At 40.4% G+C, this 24,318-nt stretch overlaps 1 protein-coding gene across 1 annotated transcript; it reads right to left on the reverse strand.

The window, feature by feature from the left end:
• Positions 1 to 839: 839 nt before the first annotated feature.
• LOC110945429 (mucin-5AC) lies at positions 840 to 23,182 on the reverse strand. The gene is made up of 5 exons (XM_051941539.1): positions 22,292 to 23,182; positions 18,863 to 19,030; positions 10,572 to 10,696; positions 6,280 to 9,571; positions 840 to 4,132 (listed from the first exon to the last, which is right to left on the reverse strand). The coding sequence occupies exons 1-5, from the start codon at positions 22,742 to 22,744 to the stop codon at positions 3,515 to 3,517; spliced, it is 4,656 nt and encodes a 1,551-aa protein (XP_051797499.1). The 5' UTR covers positions 22,745 to 23,182; the 3' UTR covers positions 840 to 3,514.
• Between the last annotated feature and the right edge of the window lie 1,136 nt (positions 23,183 to 24,318).

The following is a 24,318-nucleotide window of genomic DNA, read 5'->3' on the forward strand; positions in this document are numbered from 1 at the left end:
CTGGAACTTCCAGACACTGTACAGTAGCAGGACTTTGTTTTGACAGGACTGAAAGTAGATGCTTTTGTCTTTTTTGTTTTTACCACTGAGCTCTGCATGATTTCAAGTTGCACGTTTCTCAGCTGGCAAGCACAGCAGCTACAGCTCCAAAGGGCAGCCCTGCAGGATTCATAAAAAAATCATCCTATAGTGTGTTAAAAAAATAAAATAAAAAAAAACTCAACAGACTGGAAATCCCAGAAATATAATGTACACACAAAGGCTCCCAAACAGTCACTTAGACAAATAAAGATGATTTAGAAGTACGAACATTCAGTAAAAAACTTCAAATTTACTGTTTGTCTCTCATAACAATATAACAGACTAGAGCTTTCCTCATTTGTTACTGTGTAAAACAGCAGTTTTACCATCAAGTGACATGAATTATGTGAATTTTAACTTTTTCTCCGTTTCCCTGAGTGTGATTGTCCTGCAAACAGCCCCTCTACACATTTCTCCTTCAGAGAAATTCAAGGGCAACATCTTGTATACAGTAGTTATAATCTGAAGGACATCTGTATCTATCCTCCAAGAGCTCTGTTTTATGTTTATTGTGCTCATCTCTACAGATAACTTATTCGTTGTTTTGGGCACAGTCATTGTGACTTTGTCTTCCAGACCAGAAGCATTTTGAATGTAAATGGGATTTAGTGTAAACAAAGAATAAATCAATAGCCTGACTCCTTTAGTTATTTTATGCACCACACACACACACACACACACACTATGTAAGAATACAAAATAGCCAAAAATAAAAGGTCTGAGACATCAAAAAAACAAGAGAACATTCTGTGTTCAGTTCTTCAATTTTTTATCATAAACCCACTTTGAATGTACAGATGCACAGAGGAGAACAACTTGTTAAATAAAATACAAATGTGGAACAAGTGCTCCCTTTGGAGTCACAGAAGCATATTTTTTGCTTACCTGGTCATGGTTTTAGCTATTTGAAAATTTGCTTATTTATCTGGAAACAAAATGTAAAGTGATGCTGGATATCAACTGGAGAAGCCTGTGACTTTCATTAGTTTGTAACAATGTTTAGTATCACACAACATATAGTACTCTCTAAAGACCAATTCTTTGCATGGCTTGGTTGATACTAAAATATCAGTATATACACTCACCAGCCACTGCACTAGGTACACCTGTTCAATTGCTTGTTAACGCAAATCGCTCATCAGCCAATCACATGGCAGCAACTCAATGCATTTAGGCATGTAGATGTGGTCAAGACAACTTGCTGATGTTCAAACCGAGCATCAGAATGAGGAAGAAAGGGGATTCAAGTGACTTTGAACGTGGTATGGTTCTTGCTTAAAGATGGGCTGGTCTGACTATTTCAGAAACTGCTGATCTACTGGGATTTTCATGCACAACCATCTCTATGGTTTACAGAGAATGGTCTGAAAAAGAGAAAATATCCAGTGAGCGGTAGTTGTGTGGACCAAAATGCCTTGTTGATGTGAGAGGTCAGGGGAGAATGGGCAGACTGGTTGGAGATGATAGAAAGGCAACAGTACCTCACGTAACCACTGGTTACAACCAGGGAATACAGAACAACATCTCTGAATGCACAACACGTGGAACCTTGAAAAAGATGGGTGACAGGAGCAGAAGACCTCACTGGGGGGCCACTCCTTTCAGTGAGAACCTCACAGGCTACAATTTGCACAGGCTCACCAAATCTGGACAAAAGGAGAGTAGAAAAATGTTGCCATGGATCCGTCCTGCCTTGTATCAACGGTTCTGGCTGCTGATGGTGGTGTAATGGTGTGGGGGATGTGTCCTTGGCACATTTTGGGCCCTTACATTCCAATTTATTTAAACACCACAGCCCACCTGAGCATTGTTGCTAAACATGTCCATTCCTTTATGACCACAGTGTACCCATCTTCTGGGGGGATAATGTGACATGTCACAAAGCTCAAATCATGTCAAACTGGTTTCTTGAACATGACAATGAGTTCACTGTACTCCAATGACCTCCACAGTCACCAGATCTCAATCCAATAGAGCACCTATTGGGATATTATGGAACGGGAGATTGTCATCATGGATGTGCAGCCAGTAAATCTGCAGCAACTGTGTGATGCTAACATGTCAATATGGACCAATATCTGTGAGAAATCTTTCCAACATCTTGTTCAAAGTATGCCACAAAGAATTACGGAAGTTCTGAAGGCAAAAGGGGGTCCAACCTTTTACTACCAAGGTGTACTTTATAAAGTGGTCAGTGAGTGTATATGCACAAAAAACAAGCAAACAAAGGGTTCCCATGGAAGTATCTGAAAAGTGGGCACTTACTTTGAACTTTTAGAGGATACAACAGCTTGTTCCAGTTGCAGCACTGTTTCTGGACAACATGGAACTTCTCACTGTGTTTGGACAGCATCAATGGAAAGCATGCACAAATCAAAACACCTCCAAAGTACCACAACCAAAACTTCAACTACAACTCTTTTAATGAGGAATTATGAAGGTGTGGATGGCCAAGAATCTCCTTGCACACTCTCTGTTTTGAGCACCATTCATTTTCCGGGCACATGCAGTCTTTTGGGCTGCATGAAGATATCTGCAGGCCGACCGTATCCTCACAGACAATAAAATTTACATAATGCTGATCCTTGCAGAAGCCCAGGTACAGAAAGCATAAATTGGCCTTAACTGCAGCGTGCATTTTCATATTAATATACTCTTCTTTCATGAAACATGAGACAGTACCAGTTTTAAACTCTATTAGGTACACTATGTTGAATCCCAGTTATTCATACAGAAAAACTTAAATACAGATCAGTTATTCTGTATTCACATTACACCACCCAAAAGCGAGGAAAAAACAGATAGAAAAGTGAGAGTAAACAATGAGGTATGAAACAGTCGACTCAAAATGACACTTCACAGAAAAGCATCTCAGTAATCCAGGAAGCAAATGCTTCTCTTTAGGCTTGATCCACCGTCCAGCCGATGTAGGTCAGAGCAGCACATTTACTGTGCACTAAGAGAAAGATTTAAGAGCTTGGTGTGCATTTTGTTTGGTTATTAATAAAAAAAAGTTCAGATATTCCACATGAAAATGTGGGAAAAGATATTTACAAAGAACTCCATCAGTCAGTTGTTATATAACCGAGGCCAAGAGGTCGAAAATGGAGGCGCAATATTCCAATTTTGTATTGCCTGACTTTTAATATGTTAGGCAATGGAGCTAAGATCAAATCCAGACATCCAGAGGTCATGACCTTCTAAAGATGAAAGTTCAGACTGCAGCTTGCCAGGCAGTTGGATTTCAACATGAAAAGAATTTCAAGTTTGAAAAGCACCAATATGGATGAAAGTATTTCCAAGAGACACGAGAGAGAAGCACTCAATCACACTTCAATTAGTCAAGTAAGGAGCATTCACAGCAGTGATTTTGCCTTTTTCTGAGGCCTGATGTGTTCCAGTAACAGAAAAGTTGATGACTGATGGTCCCAAACTAGCTGGAGCTCTTATTCCCTTGTACAGGAGAGCTGGTGCTGCCTCTCTTGCTGTGTGTTGGCAGTTTGCTCATTTTGTCCTTCAGGCCCTTCAGGTTGTACAGCCTGCTGAAAGTGAAGCCAAATGGAGTCCGTCCTTCGTCCTGTCCATGTGCTTCCTCTGCTGATACCATCAGCTTCTGGGGATGAGAATGAGTTTGTCTTTGCAGGTGAGACTGTGAATGGAGAAAGGAGGCTTGAGGTTTTGGATACTGAGTTTGGTTCTGTGCCTGCCCGGCTCTCGCTCTGCTCTGTGTTGCTGAAGGCTGTCGAGAGACGAGACCCTGCTGGCTGCTGGGAACCTGCTTCCGCCCGGCGGCAGACCCAACAGGACCCATTGCCCCTGGAGGAGCCGGTCTGGACGGACTTCTACGACGAGACGACGCATTATCCAAGACCTGGAAACTACCATGCTGCACTTTGCCTTCTGGTTGACTCAGCTGACGGCTGGCCCAAGAACGAGGCCCTAGAGGCTGGGTAGCTGAGAGGGGTCGAGGGGGTCTGGGTGGTCGGGAGGGCGAGGAAGCTCCACTGTCCGGCTGTTGAACCCGCTGATGTTTGGAGGGATAATGCAAAAGCTACAAAAAAAGAGAAGACTAGGGGTTATCACAACACCTCAGCAGGCTCCAGTTCCTCATATTTATTCTGTTAGTGTGCAGGCAACTTATCTATAATGCAGTATAAAATTCTTACACTCACAAATATACTGCCAAGTAACATAAAAGCTTTGTTGCAAATGGAAAAAGGAAGTACTTGGGTGCAAATGTGAGAGTCTGTTTTATTTTCATATTAGTTAATATTACATGACTGAGCTGAGTTATAACAGCACCTCAGTGACTATAACAGACTATTGTTAGACAACAAACAGTTGACTAAGGGCAGCAGCGATGGAGTTAAATGCCAATAAATGTGAAACTATCAATCTTTTACCAATTTGTTAATATTGCATCAGTTTAAAAATGTGTGGGGCTTCATTTAAAGAATGCCACTTTAATTCACACAGTCTCCTTGTTCAATAATGAACAAACGTTGTGTTTCAGCTTAGTGATGCTCTGCTGGTGCGCAGTCAGAACTACACACTACATGCACACAATAAGGAAACAGAGTCAAAGAGGGCTGTTTGGGGTAATACACTGAATCTAATTGTAGATTACGTACAATATAATTTAAATTACACAAAACATCAGTCGATCGTTGCATTTTTTCCCCCTATAAACTCTCATTTCATTTCACAATTCTACAGTTTCATTTAGCAGACACTTTTATCCAAAACAATGTACATCTGAGAGTAGATACAACACAAGCAAGGATCTAGTCAGGAGTAAACAACCTGGACTAGTGCCATAAAATAAGTTCAAGTGTAAGATATTTTACAAATCATGAACTACTTTAAAAATAACTCTTAAAGGATTTTTTAAAAAAATTTAATTTGAAAAACTTATTCCATTATTAGCATTAGTCACATGAGAAGAATGATTCCATTCTCATGTCTGCTGATGCTTGGCTTAGCTTAGCTTAGCTTAGCTTAGCATAAAAACTGGAAAAATGCAGAATCACCTAGCCTGGTTCTGACCAAAGTACATCTATTCCCAAAAACATAATCACAATTATTTGCAACAAAATATGCATATTTGCACTTTAACATTTATTAAACAGAACACTGCTTTGATTCTCTTCTGTGCTACTTTCATGTTAATATATATAGCTTTGCATCAAAATAAGACTTAAAGAAGTTTCTTATGCAAGTAAATTTACTGCATTGCCTAGATGCAAAATATAGATTCAATTTTACACAAAAATGTTCACTTGCTGAACAATAGATTGACTAGTATATTCCCTCAAAACACACCACATGTAGGTGATGGTAGCTGCTAGCTAGGTGGCTGCAGACAGAGAAGCCTCTCGTCTCCCAAGTCAGTTACAGCAGTGCACACAACTCAGACAGGTGTGTGATCACTTAGATATAGTGAAATAAAGTGTTCAGTGTGAGATTTACCCACAACAAAATCAAGTGACGGTTTCAATGGACTATTTTCTATGAGCAGAGTTTAATGAAGAACACATCTGAAACATCAATATCGCAGTTGATCAGGTTCAGTCCACTGTGGAAAGCCAAAATCACTATTGTCGATGGTAATTTGACTAATTCTACCCAATACAACTGTGCAAAAGTGCAAAGAAATGTGCCAACAAGCACTTCTGAAATGTGTTGGAGACACCAATCGATTACCAGGTAAAGAGCAGAGACTGTTTGAGTTGTATTGATCTTCTCACATAACTCTCAGCAATGAATGATATTTCCAAAAATGTCCAAAAAGCATGTCTTTAAAGCTTAAATTCAGAATGTTTAAAATTATTTGGTACACATTTAAATATATCCTTTGCTATTGTGGAGAAATACTAAAATCAGTATGCCAGAACTAACTTCATGGCATTAGCAAATAATACATCAACAAGCAACATTATGGGTTGGCATTTTACAAAGATTAAATGATCAAACAGTTTACAAAAGAAACATCAAAAGGAGGAATAAAATACTACCTTTTCATGTAAAGCATGTCCCCTCATAAAGCAGATAACTTGTTAACTGTGTGTACTGATGTACGCTGAACACAAAGTTAGAAGTACACATGATTTTGGGTAGACTAAGATGCACAGTGGCTTTAAGTGTTTGACTTTTTCTATTTTGAATATAAATAATAAAAGCATGCTGCCTTGTTCATACCTTCAGAGCTTCGGTGTCTCTAGTCAGCTGAAGGTTCTCTCTCCTCTCTACATCGCTGGGTCTTAGTGCTGTCTGAGTTGATGCCTTCTCCTTGTTCAAGGTCACTTTGTCTGGTCCCTTATAAGAAACCATCTCTGTTTTAAGGTCACTAGTAGACCTGGAAACTTTTGGCTGTGTTCCTTCACTGGCTGATTCTCCTGCAGTCACTCCTCCATCAACTGGTGCATCTGCTGTCGATTGGCTCAGCACCAAACTTCTCTTAGGGGCCTCTTTAACTTTTTCTGTTGACTCTTCATCTTGTTCAAAATGGTCCACTCCTTTATTAGCCTCCTCGCTGTCTCTCTTCTCTGTCTCCTGGGATTGTTGCTCTTCCCTCCTCTCCACCGTGTTCAGTTTCCTCGTTTCATCGTCTTGTTCCACATTTGCGGTGTTCTCTGGTTCACTCACTTTCACTTTCTTCACAAGTAAAGAAGGAGAAGAAACTCTACCAGACCCAGTCAAAGTTGACGTTTCACTGCAAGAAGTATTCCTGTCTGCAGAGCCTAATGTAGCAGCGCCAGGGTTATAATTTGTGCATGCAGGGCTGGTGCCAGTGGTGGAAGCATTAGGGGTATTAGTGAGTGTGAAGTTGACATGATCCTCTGTCTTTCCATGCTTGAGAAAACCCACATGGTCAAAAACAGGCTCGTGGAAAGGAGAGTCGCTACATTCATAATACTCATCAGAGGTGGTGGAGAGAGCAGAGTCAGGTGTAGGCGTTCGAAAGTCTGGCGTGGTTGTTCTTGAATCTGGGGTGGATGCGTGTGAAGGAAATCCATCAGGAGTTGGGGTGCGAATGAGACCCATGAGTATGCGTGATTCTCGCTCGGGAGTTGGAGAACGCAAATCTGGCACAATTGTTTCAGAGAGGTACAAACGCAGGCCTTTATCAGTGGCCTGTGTGCTTTCTCGTGCTTTAGGAGTTTGTTCTTGCAAGGTGCCGTCTGTGTTGTGTTTTGCAGTATTGCGCAGACTGACTGTTGGTGGGAATCTTGCTTGTTTACCTTGTTGATCTTGTCTGTCTGCAGCAGATGTGATTATGCCATCGATAGCACTGACATTGGACATGTGTGGGCTGTGTGAGGTAGAAACAGGAGAGCGTACTGGAGCTTTTACAGAGTCCACATCCTCCGATACATCTATATCCTCTGGAGTCAATTTATAATATGATAATCTCTCAGTTTCATGTAATTTTGCAAGGTTTGCTTTACAATTTGTCATATTTTCACCTTTTTCATTTGGCACTGTAGAAAATTCAGAGCTTGTCAGGGATTTTTCTGGGGCCTTGGTGTCTTTCTGTACTGTACATGCAACATCTAACTTTGTCTGTGGAGTTATCTTGCAATCACTTGACATCACAGTCTTGGAATCAACATCTTTTGGAATTATTTCTTGAACACTCACACTGACTGCCTTTGGTGTATCAGTAATCAAGACATCTGATTGGGCTTGTAGTTTAATTCCAGTGACCGTCCCAGTTTCTGCTCCGCTATCACATCGTCTGTCTGCTTCCTTATCTCTTGTCTCTTGAGAAGTGACACTTTGTTTTTGCTGTGGAGTTTCTTTGTGATTTCCTCTGTTATGAGTGTCTTTTTGTACTCCTGTTTTACTTGCGCTGTGATCCTGCAGTTCTGGGGCAGTTTGAGGCTCTTTCACTGGAGATGTCTGTTCCATAGTTGGCTCATTGTGGACCACTAGTAGCGCTGTACTGGAGTCAGTCTTCTTAATGACAGAAATCTCCGGCAGCTTCTGGCTATTGCTAGTGTTCCCGTCTTTGATAATCAACTGGACAGTTCGAGGTTTCGGGATGGGAGGAGCTGAGGTCAAAGACGAGGGCAGAGAAGATGAGGATAAAGGAAGGAGAGAATTTGAATTCGTAATAGCTGAGGGAAGAGGACAAAGAGAAGACGAGGAGCTGGTGGAATGAACAGAAGCAGCAGTATCTGTGCTGAAGTGCTCTGTAGTAAACTCAGTGTGGTTATTTTCAGAAAGGGAGGTTGAACTAACAGACGGCATATCAGGAGCAGAGGAGGTGGAAACGCGGCTGTGAACAATAGGAATCTGGGTGTTGGGAGTCATTTCAGAAGAGATTTCTGGTTGCGTGTTCACAGCTTGTGTGTGTGAATCTGTATATGACAGCACAGTCTTTCCTTGTGTGTCTTGCTCTGTGTTTGGTTTCGAGTCAGTGAGGTCAAGCAGTTTAGAGGTATGCACATTTTTTGACTTTAGAACATGTGTCCTGTACATAACAACAGTTTTATTGTTTAAACTAGGTACAGCTTCTACTTCCTTTTCACTGTTTGTTTTTGGGAGCGAGTCTGACTTGAGATTATTTGTGTGAACAGTTTGAGTCATGTGGTAATCCTTCGCAATGGTAGGAGCGGGTGCTTTGCTGCTGGATTGGGCACTAAGGGAAGCTGTATCGTGGCCTACATCTGCGCTGGTGGCTGTGTTTGAATGCAGTTTATTCATAGTGTTCAAAGCCTCAGTGGTGTCCTTTTCAGACTTAAATTTCTGCCCAGATGCCCCCTCTTCTTTACTCTTAATATCACAAGGAGCCACACTAACTTGTGTTGACTTATGTTTATCCACCACCACTTCCTCAGCCTTAGTTGTATTTGGAGCTGGTTGGGGTTTATTCAGCTCCACATGATCAGCAGTTTGCTGTCTGGGCTTGGCGACCTCTGGCAAGATTTCTTTTGCCTTGGTGATGGGACTGCTGAACCTGATCGCCTGGCTGGTTTCAAACATCTCATGGCGTTGCAGATGGACTTGAGTTGGTCTGGTGGTATCCCGAATGTTAATGAACCCTATTACATCACTGGGGGGGTCAGGTTCTGGCCAGGTGGGCAGGTATGAGATCAAGCATGCTTTTTCTAGATCCACTAGTCCAGGGTGGAGAGGAGGAGCATCCACTTCAAGGGCCTTCTTTCGCTTGTTCTTCTTGGAGTTGTCCAAATCTTGGGTCTCTTTTGGGCTGTCAACAGAGGTGGTGGGGCTTGGACTGCTTGTGGCAACAAGGGCATATTTAGGGTTGATCAGTTTCCTAGCAACAGCAGCAGAAGGGGGCGCCACCACAGTTGGCTGCGGAAGGGGGTCCGGCTCAGGCTCAGGCTCCATGTCAATCTGGCGGAGGTCAACAGAGCTGGAGGTTGCGTAGAGGAAACGAAACAGTCGGTCGAAGCCATCTACAGCCTGGCCGGTGGTCACGGTGATGAGGTTTCTATCCAGCCGCGAAGACATCCACGTGAAACTAGATGCAGCAAATACAGAGTTAGACTACTTTAAAGTGCATCAAGATAGTACAAAACAAACAGGACAGATAAATAAGCAGGAAACAACAACTGAGCCACACAGGTGGATTGTGGTAGAAATCAAACAACTCAGGATGACTCTGGTGTCTTCCCACAATTTGCTCTACACTATAGCTGCTTTAGTTTGCACATTGTACTCCAGTGAATTTAATGTTAAATCCAACAATAACAATAGGAAAGTAAAGATTTCTAGCTTTTAAGGGTGTTTGATATACAAAGAATAAGTAATAAAATACCAAATTTCTGCTGATAATCTCAGTGATTGATAGTAATTTACTCACTCACTCTAGTGAATTTTATGTTAACTCAAACAGTGACAATAGAGTTAAATTACTGATTCTCAGCTGTTAAGAATGTTTGAGATACAAATAAAAAGTACTAAAAGTTTCTACTGATCTCTGTAGCTACTAGTTAATCACTGACAACAAAGGATTTATCTAAAATTGAGAAATTATTGTACAAAGCTCTCATTCAATGTGGCTGTTAACAGACTCAAAAAAAAACCCAAATGTGTAATTGTCTCGTCACTTCAGAACTACACTGTTCATGCATTTATTCCTCTTGCACATCGGATACGTTTACAACCTGTTTGTCTACTATGCCGAGAATGTGACTGAGGATTAATCGACGGGATGGATTGTTTATTCATTGCTTTTCATACCAAACCCACAAAGACAAAGACAGGTGGGGCAAACAAGAATAATCTGTTTCTTTCACAGTGTCTCTCTTTCTTAGAAACACACGCCATCCACACAGGTCAATAACATGTTCAAGTTTTCTTCCCGTTAAAAGGGAGTTTTTTTTTTTGCCACTGTTGCCTTAGGGCTTGCTTTGGGCATTCGAGCATATGGGTTTTGTAAAGCATCTTGAGACAATTTGAATTGTAATTGGAGCTATATGAATAAATCTAAATTGAACTTAATTATAAAGTATACTGACCAGTAAGAGCCAGACATTGCTTTGTCTCCATCAATGAACATGAATCTGTGGCCCATTCGCCCTCTGATCTTGGTGCAGGACCGAGTGAAGAAATCTGCTCCTCCTGTGCAGCGGACACGAAGGTTCTGAAACACACACGAACAAAATATAGATATTATACTGCCTTTATAACCTGTGATTTGTGTAATAGAAAACTGCAAAACATTGACAGCTAAATCTTATCTGCCTTATCTTGTCAATCTAAATTGCAAGTCAGTAAAAGAGGAATATTAACCACAAATTATAAAAGCAACAAATATTTATAACATCTAGTGTCAAGCATACTAATAACAAAAGGTAGAGTGATTATTTTATGAGATGATCTCATCTTTCTCTCTGAACATGTAATGGCTGACTCAATAATGTGTGGAGCACCATCCAGAGACAGGTACCACTCAGGAAACTAGAAAGGCACTCAGAGAGAACAGTGCTCCACCAAGGCTGTCCCTAAATAATAATGCCCTATGTGGCATCGTCAGAAATGCGGCATTTTTTAAAGAAATGTAGCATTTGTTTATTAGTTATTGACAATCAGAAATCACGGTGGCATAGAATGTGCCTATTTAATATATGTATATCCACAAACAAAATGACCTTGCGCTCAGCACAGGCATGTGTTATGCATGTGTATGTTATGTATGGATACGAATGACGTGACCCAAATATGTAGTGGATGGGGGAATTGATGGGACTCGGGAACACCCTACAGTTTAATCATTTGTTCTTTGCATCTTTTCTGACAGATAAGTCCCGATAAGTCTGCAGTGGTCGATTTGTAGCAGGATCATAATTGAGATTGTCAGCAGGCAGCTGACGTAGCGTTCACTTGCAGTCATTGTTACAGTGACGCCGTGACGCTATCTCACAATGATACAGAAATCTTTCACAAATCCATGGATCTAGACTATTAGCTCCGTCACTGCCGATATCTAATCAATTGGTCCTTTTGTCATTTCTGACTTTCCCTGAAAACTTCATCCAAATCTGTTATTCCGTTTTGAGTAATGTTGTGAACAGAGAGACAGACAGACAACCCAACGCCAACCGTCACATAACTCTGCCGCGTTCCTTGGTGGTCAAATGACAATCCACATATAAATTTAGGCCACATCTATTGGTTTTAAAAATGGAATTGAAACTAAATTAGTCACATTTTCGTACTTTTGCAAAAAAAAACTCCTCTAGCCATATGTGCACAGCAGGAGCAGTAATTTTCCATTTGCCGCCCTACAGCTACCACCTCCACGTTTTCAGACGTCTTACATGTCCTACATCTAGTGTAAGTACTGTGATTAAATGTTACACAACCAATGTGTTTATCTCTCCTGTCTTTACTTGAGTTGAGGGCCATGACACTCTCATAAATTTCCTTGACCAAATTTGTCAGCCTTTGTTGGAACTTGCTTGCTGTACTCTCTTCAGATTGAAAAGTCCAACATGTGTACTGCAGACAATACTTCCGCATCTTACTTTCCTCATATTAAAATAATGTGTCTCGCAGGGATCAGATCTCAGTCTGTGCTTTTATGTTTCATGCATTTCAATGCAAAGAAAACTGAACTGGTGACTAACATAGGGGTGCTTTTTGAGAATCTTTTCACTAACTTTTATAGATGCACAACTCTGCAATTATACAGTTAAGAATTTAGATGACATTTAGACAAGCCCTTGCATAGTCATACAGTGTCTCTGTGTGTCTGTGTATGCACTAGAGATGTACCTGAATTGAAATATGTTATTTGAGAAAGCACAAAAAAAATCAAATGGAAACTTATTTTCTCTACCCAAAATTGCTCGTTTTTGTTTGGAAAAACAAAAAATTGACACATCTGTGCATCACCATTATGTTCCTTCAGATAGATTTGTATCATTGTGGAGGCCATGAGAAAAACAATGCCCATTTTTCTTGCAACATGACATGTTGATTTCACTAATTAGCCACTTAAGTTACAACACAATATCAAGAAAAGTATATTCTGTAATCGCCCCCACAAGTCAGCACACAGCAGGATGAATGTTTCCAGCTATCATTCAGGGAAACACTCACTTCAACGAAGAGGAGGCGGCATCAAGTGAGAGAAAAGCTTGGTGTTGCAGCTGGATTGTTTTCAGAGAGCATAAGTTTAGAACCTGCAGCTCTTAGCCGTATGTGTTAATTTTCTCAATTTAAACCAAAAACACAGTCGATACACTGAAAAATAAATTTTTGCCTAGCATTTCATTCAATAGTTATCGATTTAAGATGTAAAAGGTCATATGTATCAGCCATAGGTTACATGGAATATTCATTTAGCATCCACTGACTCAATAGCAAGTATTTCATGATTACTTAGAGAGTAAGCAGAAAACCACAAGTGATTTGTGAAGTTTGCAACTGACTGCATTCGTAAAGCACAACCAGATGCATTTCAAACATCATGCAAGTACAAAAACACACATTATTTTGCTGGTTATACAGATACACATATGACGTCTCTGTACACCTTTAGCATATGCAACACATGCAAGAAATAGCCACTGACAAGTCTATGGGTGTGACTGCTTAGTTGTAAAGCAATAAATTCAATGAGCTGCAGCGGTAAACTTGAACTAACATTCTTGATAACAACTGAGCGATACACTAAAGGGCGTTGTTGATCTTAATGACCGCATAATGTTTCTGATAAGAAATTACACATGAAAGTCTTTGACGTTTTCTTACTCGGACTTTCCTCTTTACTCTGTTTCCTTTCTTTCCTCATGTCTGCCAAGACGTAGGTGTTGCAAATATTATGCAGTTGACCAACATTATTTTAATAAACTTGAAATGTACTAAATACATAACTGCGGATGCAGATGAATATTGGAGGAAAATGTATTTACTGTGGCTGTTTACTGTTACTTACAATATTGTTTGAAAATTGAGTTGTTTAGCTAGCAAAAACACTTAAGAAACCACAATTATATAATATTTACAAGGTGTCAAGTTCAAGTCTGTCCTTATTTACGGTATATAAGACGTGCAAGGTGAAAATCATAGATCTTCAGCAAAACCTCTTGCAGTCAAAAAATGCTCAAATTCTTCATTCACTTGTGACCTGTTTGTGACTTTCCTGAAGTAGAGGACAAATTAAAATGGTGAGATGAAACAATGCAATTAGCAAACCACAAAAGGACTAAATTAGGATATACATTATGCAGCTTGGCTGACCCAGGGTTTTAACAGTCAGTAGTTCTACAACATGATGGTGTCTTCCTTGTCTCAAAGCAATGTTTTTGTTTGGATTTTATGGTAATGCTGCATCACGTTTTAAATCTATCATGCAATGAATACTGAACTAAAGCTTGACTTAAAAAAAAAAAACACATCACAAATCAAATTGTCTGTCAGAAAAAATCCCAATTGCATATCTTCTCCAAGACAGTTAATGTCACAATCAGCTAACAAAGCTGGAAGATTTCATTTTAATGAGTTGACACCAGTATTTTGATAAGTTTAGGCCTAAGCCATCTCATTTGGGATGTTTAGCCTGGCCTTTTAAGCGTCTAGACTCAACTTTGGAAGCTGAGCCTGTCAGAGGGGCCAGGTGCTAAACTGGGTTGCAGTCAAAACATTATATAACCGCTTGTCTTGATGCAGCAGATTATTCCTGGCGTGGATTGTCTTGAAGCAGGCATACTTGTTTTCCTCCTTCTTTAGTCACACCCTTAACTTGCTCCTTCCTTCTGTGCATTCGTTTGATTAACTGATTAGATAAGTCAGAAAACTGCACTTCTGTCTGTTTGTGTATTGAGTTCTAAACGGAGCAAAATGAGACGTCAGCTGTCATACAAAGCTTATGAGATCACTGAATCAGCTTAAACTGCAAAGTCATGTCAACAAGGATACACATCCAAATCAAAAACGATGCTGAAGATTTGCCCTTTATATGTATATATATATATATATATATATATATGTATACATAAAAGCTCAACAAAAGCTCTGTCAGGTCAAAGGGTCAGTGTTGGGGAGTTCCAACATGTGCAGAATCCTTCTTGAACAACTGAGTAACAAGAATCTGTCACCTTTTTTGCCTGCTGAGGTGTAAGTTTCTTTTGACTCTCACTCATACGTCAACTCATCTCACATTTTGTCCTCTCCCCCTTCCATCCTGGCTACCTCCACCGATTCCATCTCCACACTTACAGGAAAATCTCAGGCTCTCACACCTGTCTTCTTTTCTACCTGTCAGTCATCCTCCCATTCAGGAAGAGCATCAGTCTCTCAACGTCAGTTGTACACATTTTGTTACCCGGTCATCGTTGTTGTTCAGCTGTTCCCTAGCCTATCAGACTTTCTTCACTGCTTTTGAAAGAGACTCGAGTTGACACATGCAGGACCATTAATATCATAAACAGTTTCATGGTTTTCTTTGGCAGTGCAGACTCTGCTCCAGAGACAACTCCCCAATGAATCAGACAATGTATGATACATCAGGAGCAAAACCCTCCAATGCACTGCAGGGCAGAATCTAACAAATATACAGTATATGACTAAGAAAAGGATAATAAAATACATTTCAGCTATAAAACACATTTCACTTTGTGGCCATTTCTTACGTGAACAAAACAAAGGCATGAAAAAAAAATCAGCAAGCTGTTGTAATTCTAATGATATTCATTAAACCACTAGACGGTGGGAGCAGAGCGACTGTGAGGTAAGAGGAATAGCAGCTTTGTATATAATTTGCAAACTTGATCAGGTGCACAGTGTCTGAGCTGCTGTTGGATGAAAACTGAATGTGAGCTGCATGAATTCAGTAAACGCTAAAGGATGCTGTAGCACAGGCTGCATTCTCCAACTAAGAAGCCATTCTGCTATCAATCAAACATTGCCTAGACTAATCAGTGGGATAATTTCAGGTCAACTGTACCATGTGTAGGTGGATTACTGTGGAAAAGAAAGATACCCAGAGCAGTAAAATTCTGTTGAAAATAACAAAACCACTTAGAAAAAAAGAAGGCAAAAGCAATTTAGATGGTACAAAAAAAACTTGTTTAACTAAAACTGCCTCATCCACTTATCATGTCATTTGCCATACAAACATACGCTTGTGTTTCTAAAGCACATACTGCCACATGAGACTGTGGCATTTTCTGCTGTTTTGCTTGCAATCCAGATCCAGATGGTACTGCAAGTCTGTCAAGCTGTTACCGCCTTTGTGTTTCACTTTGGTTCCTCCAAGGCATAAATTGGCAGGGGTGTGCGTGTGTGTGCTTGTGTGTCTGTGTTCTTGTGTATGTCAGTGCGCAAAAGTTTTAGGTACTTTAGATGTTTACATTCCGATTTATCACACAGGGAAGCGTCTGCTGGGTCACAAACTCTTCCTGCAGTGTGACAGTGACCTTACATACACAGCTAGCACAGCCATAAAGAACTCTATTCAGTGATGGGCAGAAAAAGGAGGCCAGCAACAGATGGTCTGGCCCCCACAGAGCCCAGATCTCAACATCATCAAGTCAGTCTGATTACTTGAAGATAGAGAGAACACTGAGACAACCTAAACCCACAGACAAACAGTGGCAACAACTTGTTCTGGAAGCTTGGAGCGAGCAACTTCCCAAACACCTTGCAAACCTGTGTGTGGTTGTACCAAAGAGAAGTGATGTTATTTAAAAGAGAAAAGTGGTCACACCTTCTGTTGATGTGGGTTTCTTCTCTTTACAGCACTTTGTATGACACCAACTACATAAAAACTAAAATAAATTAACACTTTTGCCCATGTGTGGATAGTCTACGCTTATATGCGTTTTTATTAGGGTCTCCTGAGGTCATATAAAAAGGTAGATAGATAGATAGATAAATACTTTATTAATCCCGAAGGAAATTGTAAAATAGTCAGTTGCTCACATTCATAAACACAGAAATAGAAATAAAGTTAAAAAGTACAATTAAAAAGACAAATAGCAACAGCCATAATAAATAAATCCAACATTAAAAAAAAGTCAAGTGCTACTCCATAAGGTGCTATGAAGTTAAAGTTAAGGCACTGAAAAACAAAGGTCTTTGCATCTTTAGTGCATCACTTCTGCCTGACAGACACTGCTGAGTCTTACATTGCAAAGGCCTACAATGGCCTTGACAGTAAATATTACTGTGAACATAATAGATCAAACCCATTGGAAGCCCCTGCAGTGTGCAAACACAGCATCATTAAAGCAAATAAGAAATCTGACTTCTGTCTACCAACGCAACAATTAAATCATAACCATTAGAATCATCTGCTGTTGGGAAATTGCCACGCCTAACCAAAGAGGCTCGCCTTAACTGGCTTGAGTCAAAACAATGTTTGGGTTGGCAGCTTAATCACAAGATTTATTTCTCAAGAATACGGTTGAGGCACAAACACCAATGAAATTACAATACAAAAGAAGTTACATTTGCATTTTCCACGCTGCTCTCTTTCACATGTCATAACATGACCAAATTCTGTTTTACTTCTGTTTGATACCTATTGTTCTTCAAAGAAACCAATCAGATATGGCATACAACCCTCTAGATAGTGACAAACAGATGAATGATTCATATGTTGCACTGTGCCAGCTGGATGGGTCCTTTGGCTGCTATTTAAACTTTATTGTGTGTGAGTGAGTGTGTGTGTGTGTGTGTGTGTGTGTGTGTGTGTGTGTGTGTGTGTGTGTGTGTGTGTGTGTGTGTGTGTGTGTGTGTCTAAATCAGCGAGAGAGAGAAAGAAAGAGAAAGGGAAAGCTGGCATGTGCTTTCCTTTATGTAACAAAAATCCGTTTACTTCAATTGCTAGTTTCTTTCACTGGATAAAGTGAAATTCCCCAAAACTGCTGCTACAGCAATGCAACGGCAGACATGGTGCTCTCAGAACCTCTGAGCAGAAACTCTCATGGAACTCACCATTCCCTTGCATCTGAACCAAACTGAGGAGGCCAGAGGAAGATGAGAAAGTATGCTAAGCTAATAGAATAATATCAAAGTAAAAGATGGCAGGAGCTCATTGAGGTGGGATACAGAGTGCTTGCAATCCATCTGCGGGGTCCACAACATGGTGGGAATCACTTTACAAGAGCCAGTAGGTGACAAGCAATGAATTTAGCAGCATAAGTTATTTTCAAGGCGGCTTTGGATCAGGACACTAGAGACGGTGGTGGCACAACAGTACGTAGATCCAAACTGCAGCTCAATCAACCCCTGCTGGGTTGCCTGGGTGACAGTATTTGATGTTGAAGAATTCAAAACATCCAAAGACTCTGGTGATTCTCCATATGCATCAAGCCGACATATGTCAAGTATTCTCTGTGTACAGATTCATTTCAGTTTCAAAATGTGAAAACATGTTTTTAATTCACATTCATGTGCATCTGTGACCACAGTTGAAAGATTCATTCATCATCAGAAATATTCATTTGTCAGCATATTATTCAGATTAAAATAATTTACTTTTACTTTGTCAAGGAACACGGCAGAGTTATGCGACGATTGGCATTGGTTTGTCTGTTTGTCTGTCTGTTTACAACATTACTCAAAAAGCGGACTAACGGATTTGCGTGAAATTTTCAGGTAAGGTCAGAAATCGCACAAGAACCAAGTGATGTGGCTTATAGTCTGGATCCACAGATTTGTTAAAGATTTCTGTATCATTGCGAGATAGCTGCATGATGTCACTGTAACTATGACTAGAAATGAACACGACATCAGCTGCTTGCTGATAACATGATTGTGATCCTACTGCAAATCATCCACTGCTGACTTATCGGGACTTATCCGTCATAAATTATACAAGGAAGAGTTGATTAAATTGTGGGGGTGTTTTCGAGTTACATCAATTCCCAACCCCTGCTATATATTTAGGTCACCCCATTTGGTATCCCTACAGAATGTACGTATGCATAACACGTTTGTGCTCAGCGCAAGGTCATTTTATTTGTGACTATATCTATATTAAATGGCCCCATTGCCCCATTCTACATTGCCATGATTTCTGATCATCAGTAACTAATGAACAAATGCTGGATTTCTAAAAAAAAATGCTGCATTTCTGACAATGCTATATGGGGGAATGAACAGCTTTGGCGGGGTACTGTGCTTTCTGAGTGCACTTGTAGTTGTGTCTGTGGAGCCTATAAAATGAGTTTAGGGAACTAACAAGTGATTTTTTAAAATTTACTTGTTGTAGCTATAAGTACAATTTGGCATCACTCCATGATGCCAAGCTACAAACTGTTAAGCAGAAATGATGAAGTATATAAAACTATCTTACCTTGCGGTGTCCAGTATGCATGTTGGCCCTCTGACACATGGACAGGAAATGGGGTAGCGCTGTCCGTTCCAGCAGGATGTAGACAGAAACCTTTCTTTTGAAACTAGCATCTAGCAAATCTCTGAAGATGTCAACATCAGTGAAGACATCCATTACCACTGCTATAACCTGGAGGTGCACAGAAACACAGAAAGACAACCTACATCACCCACAGACAATCTTATGTTAGTCTTGCATGGTCAGACTTAGTGTATCTCAACAGAACTGCTGAATGGTCTGGCTGCAACCACTATTATTCTGTAGGAGGGAAAATGCTTGTTTGCACTACTTTGAGTCAATCACAATTTATCTTGGGTGGCAAGTTCAGGTTGCAGTAATGGTGTCCTGACAAAATAGTGTCCGGGGAGACTTATTTTCCTGGGAGATGCTTGAAAAATGTACTTTTTTTCCCCATAACTGGTAAGCAAACAAGCTCGAATGTCGCTGTCAGACAGCAAATGTTCTCAAAACAGTCTTTATAAATCTTCACAAGCATTCTCTGAAAGACTCAAACAAGCCTGTCTTAATGCTACATCCAAATCTTGGTCAAAACTTCCTGCTCGGAGGTGGTTGTTGGTTCTTGGAATGAAGCGTATTATGGAAACAGTAACATGCAGATAGTGAGGACAATGCTGGTTGAAATACCAATGGCAGGCTTTAACAAGCAGTTTTTATCTAGTGAATCCGACAAGTCTTACATAGATGCACACATTAAGTTCATGCATAAAAAAAACATATGTTTTGTAAATACATACACCACACAGACACCTTAAAGGGGAACTTAGGTTTTTTTCAACCTGGGGTCTGTTTTCATATGTCATTTCATACATGCCCGTGATGGAGAAATTAATTTTCGACATAGCTCCAGTATTTAGCCAGGCAGGCAGCTTTGCAGCTCAGCTAGCAGCTAAGCTAGCGAAAAGTATGGGGCAACTTGTCCCCCCGCATCAAAGTCCGCCCTAACGTGCTTTTTTTCCCCACACTGACCGGCTCGGATAGTCTCATCAAGTGTCCCACAACATACTAGAGATGAGAAGTGAACGAAAACCTCCACATTACTTGACGATCGCTATTTGTTGTGGTCTGTATCTAAATCTCAGGACACTAGAAAGCAAATCTCGTTCCGAAATCGCACGATAGCTCGCGCCAAAACCGGTGTTTTGGCGCGAGCTATCGCGCGATTTCGCGAGCTATCGTGGGGGGGGGGGCAAGTTGCCCCATACTTTTCTCTAGCTGAGCTGCTAGCTGAGCTGTGAAGCTGCCTGCTTGGCTAAATACTGGAGATACGTTGAAAATTCATTTCTCCATCACTCACATGTATGAAAAGACATATGAAAACAGACACCAGGTTGAAAAAAACCGAAGTTCCCCTTTAATACAGTGCAGTAGGACCAGGCCTTCAGAGGTACTTGAACAAGTAAACTTCAAACAGTTTCACCTTTTTCTGCGAAAACAAATAGGATTCAAGTTGTTCTTCAGGTCTGAGTGAAATGTGTGAGTCTCTTGTGCAACAGAAATATTTGACAATAAGAAGTAAAGGAAGATATGAGTTTTCCTCCAGCTCATCTGCACTAGTAGATGACTTGTTCTGTCAGAAGCTCTCAGGTGAATGATCTAAGACCCTGTCAGACAAATAACACATGCCAATGGGAACAGCTGTGAGCTGAAAAATAAAACGTGTCATAAACCTGGTGCTCCGGATGACTCAGCTGCATGAACAGACAAAAACTGATAGACATGCAGCCTGGCAGCACTGCACATACTCATGCAAATATGCACCATAACACACATGCTCCAGTGTTGCAGGATCAGTGACAGTGCTTCTTTCTGCTCCTGATAAAGCAGCTTAATCAAGTTGCACTTTACACTTGATTGTCTGATCCGGTCAGCAGTCTGTACTCTGACCTGACTGGCTGCTCATGGCAACTCAATGTCAACATTATAGGAAATCTTTAGGAGGAGGTACAGCAGCTGTTCTGACAAATAAGATGTTTAAGAAGCTTGTAAGGCTTTTGCAGTAACTGAAGAACTTTTTTCTGCCATAAAGGTTGATAAATATCGTCAAGATGAGAGTTTCCTCATCTTGACAGAAAACAAATTGAAAGTTATGACTGAACTTGAATAAATCCTGGATTTCCAACCATAACTGACACTGAATCAATATAGTTTGAACTGGCATCTAAAGACTCAGTCTAAACTACATTTTGGCTGATTAAATAGTGACACAATAGTTATTCAACCATCATCTTAAAGGCAGTCTACATCGACATTTTAGCCATTTCAAAGATGCCTGTGCTTTGACATTTACTGTTCAGCAAGCAAGAAAAGTTAATGAAGCAAAACCCTTCCAAAAAAGTTGCCTTAAAAGCAAGTCTCATCGGTTTTCTGCTGAAATGCATCTTAACATCCTCACAAATTTGAATACTGTAATGTATATGAAGTGGTCCAGACTTGCAAAAGCATAATACATCATGTGTTTTCTGCAAAAATGGTATTATTAGCTTTTTCAGAATTACCTTTGCACAATATAAATAATGTAAAGACATGAAACTATAATAAAAAACTGTTGAATTACTGAAAAATGACAGAAGACAAAGTTGAAATTTAATTTATACTGTGGATATACACTGCATATATGCTCAATTTCATATCCTTTAGATACTGTATACACTCTTCATACAGTTTATATTATCCATACTATCTATACTGATCATACCACCATTTATCTGTATTTCTATACTGTATCCACATCAATATACTTATATATAAGTCATACTGCTCATTTTATTTATACTGTAGCATACTGTATATACCATGCTGTAACAGTACACTTCACTGCTGCTTTTGCAGTTCTGTTTTGATGCTAAACTGCATTTTGTTGTCTTACAGCTTTTACTCTGTGCAATGACAATAAAGGTGAATCTAATGTAATCTAATATGATAATGAAATGCTACTTCTGCTTGATCTGGGTGGACCATGCTTCCTTTTTTACTTATTAATATGTAAAGAGGATTTTTTCCCAGTCATCTGCTGTAAAATGTTAGTATATATTAGCCAATCAAAAGGAATTGTATCTACACTTCTCTTGCAATGTGGTCACCTGATTAGTGGTTGGACTGCAGTGACAATATAGTTGAATCTAATCTAATTTTCAAAATGTAACAAGAGCAACAGCTGGCAATAAACAATTTTATCTGTTAATTAATATCCCCTCCAGACAATAATTAAAGTATAAATTTTAGTCGAAAATTCTACTTAAGCAGACGGAACTAAACAGATGGTCACAACTCTTTCAGATAATGCAAAGACAATAATGAATGAATTCAATTCAGAAGCCTAGTGTGATTTAAATATTGATCAATAACATTATTAACTGGTGCTTTGTGTACCTTCTGCGCCTGTGCAATCATCTTCCGAACCACCTCCTTGATGTGGGCCTGACCCTCCATCGGCGGCTGCGTGTACACGGTCGTACGCGTCACCCCCCGGTACCCGTCGCTGTCCGGCCAACCAAGGTCCATGTGCGGGATGGACGTGTCGGACATCTCGGGCCAGTAGTGCAGCGACAGTGGCGTCGGTTCGTCCTCCTCCCCCTCCGGGAAGAGCTCGCAGCCCGGGTCGTAGGGCTCCACGGTCCGGACCAGAACCTCCAGCTCCGGGTCCGAGAGGAAGCCCCGCAGGCCGCGCGACTCCAGGCACTTCCCGAACCCCTCGCGGCCATCACGGAGCAAAGCTTCGAGCGCGAGCCGCTGGTCCTCGCAGTAGAAGAACTCCGGTTTGGACTCGTGCGTCCGCGGGTTCACGTGGTTGTCGTCCAAACACTGGATCTGGGAGAGAGCCATGACTCACCGGGAACACCGAAAAACGCAAGAAAAAAGTTTAAAAATACACAAATTCTCCTGGACTTCTCCAGAATGTGGGTCAAAAAACAGCAGAAACACGAACTAACTCCTGTTCTGTGGCTAAAACGGGTGAGTTCGGCTCGAGGTTCGGTAAGTTACTCCATGCTGTATCCTGCTGCTGTCCGCTGTTGAGTACCTCTGGCCGGCCATGGTGCGTTAACACTCAGCCATTGTCATCCCCCGTTACCGAATGAAGAAGTTAACCGACCAGAAAGAGTGAGAGTGACATGCACCTCCCGACAGGTGTGACCCAGTCGGCCAGGACACACCCACCAGCACACCTATGGGGCCTCGGTCACATAAATAGTTTCCAACTAAGTGCCAGTTTTCTAAAACCTTGGCCTCATGATTGACCACAGAGGTGATTAATGGCTCCATCCCTCCCTGCTCTTAAATCATTAGCACCAAATACAAGCAGTTAGACATGAAGCGAATCCATCTGTATCTGCGTGTTGTTTTACCTGTTGTGTCATGTTTCTGAGAAATGGGAGAGGCCAAACCTGACTTGAAAAGATCAAAACGAAGCACATACAACTTAACTACTTTACAGAAAGGCCAAAACAACATAGGGAGAGATCAAAATGGAGTTAATGGGCTCCAAACATTACCTGGAGGGAACAGACTGCATTTAACTTTCTTTATTTTTTTTGACAAGTAACCACACGAAAGTTTAATATTTAACCTCTGAACTCCTGAAAATTAGGCAGCTAAATTCCCAAACAGGATAATTATGTTTGCGTAACATTTAACAACCACAAAAAGGCAAAGATAACAAGTCTACACAAAAACATTAAATGTGACACATAGCCCCTAGTTTTTTTCAGACATTATTTTATATTTGAATAACCTCAATAGAACTTCAAATAACATCAGAGGGATAAAACCTCTGCACCAATCACGACTTTAATAGACAGTGGGACAAAAAAAACTGAGATTGTAGTCAAGCCTGAAGGTTATGGGCGTTTCTTTGCCCCAGGGAGAAGCTTCTGCAGCCTGCAGCTCAGTGTGTATACGTCAGTCAGTCTGCATACTTACACCATTCATGTGATTCCTGAAGACATTGTGGTTAAATGTTTTTGGATGAAGTACCATCAGTTACGTCACTGTGGTTCCAAAAAGTTTCAAATTTAATGCTTTTTCATCAAAATGCTTTTCTTATCTGGGTAGGCACATTTTTAAAATCATGAAAATCTAGAGTTCATCTACAAAAAAAAGACTTTTTGGAGTGTTTGGTTGCTAGAGATGGGATTTATGGCTCTTTGAAGGGAGCTGGATCTTGAGAAACCGTTCCTTTCAAAGAGCCTTTCAAAAAACTGGCTCATTGTTATATTTATTTATTTAAGAAGTCCACCAGGAGTAACTTGTTCTTATCAAAGAAACAATCACTGATAACAGTTATAAGATACGATATGGATCAGAATAATTCAAACTTACACATCCCACCAATATATACTGTATGGAGTTTTATATATATTTTGTATACATTTTATTTATAATTTTTACATTTTTCTGTA

The sequence above is a fragment of the Acanthochromis polyacanthus genome, chromosome 21 (assembly GCF_021347895.1).
Source record: "Acanthochromis polyacanthus isolate Apoly-LR-REF ecotype Palm Island chromosome 21, KAUST_Apoly_ChrSc, whole genome shotgun sequence".
Taxonomy (NCBI): domain Eukaryota; kingdom Metazoa; phylum Chordata; class Actinopteri; family Pomacentridae; genus Acanthochromis; species Acanthochromis polyacanthus.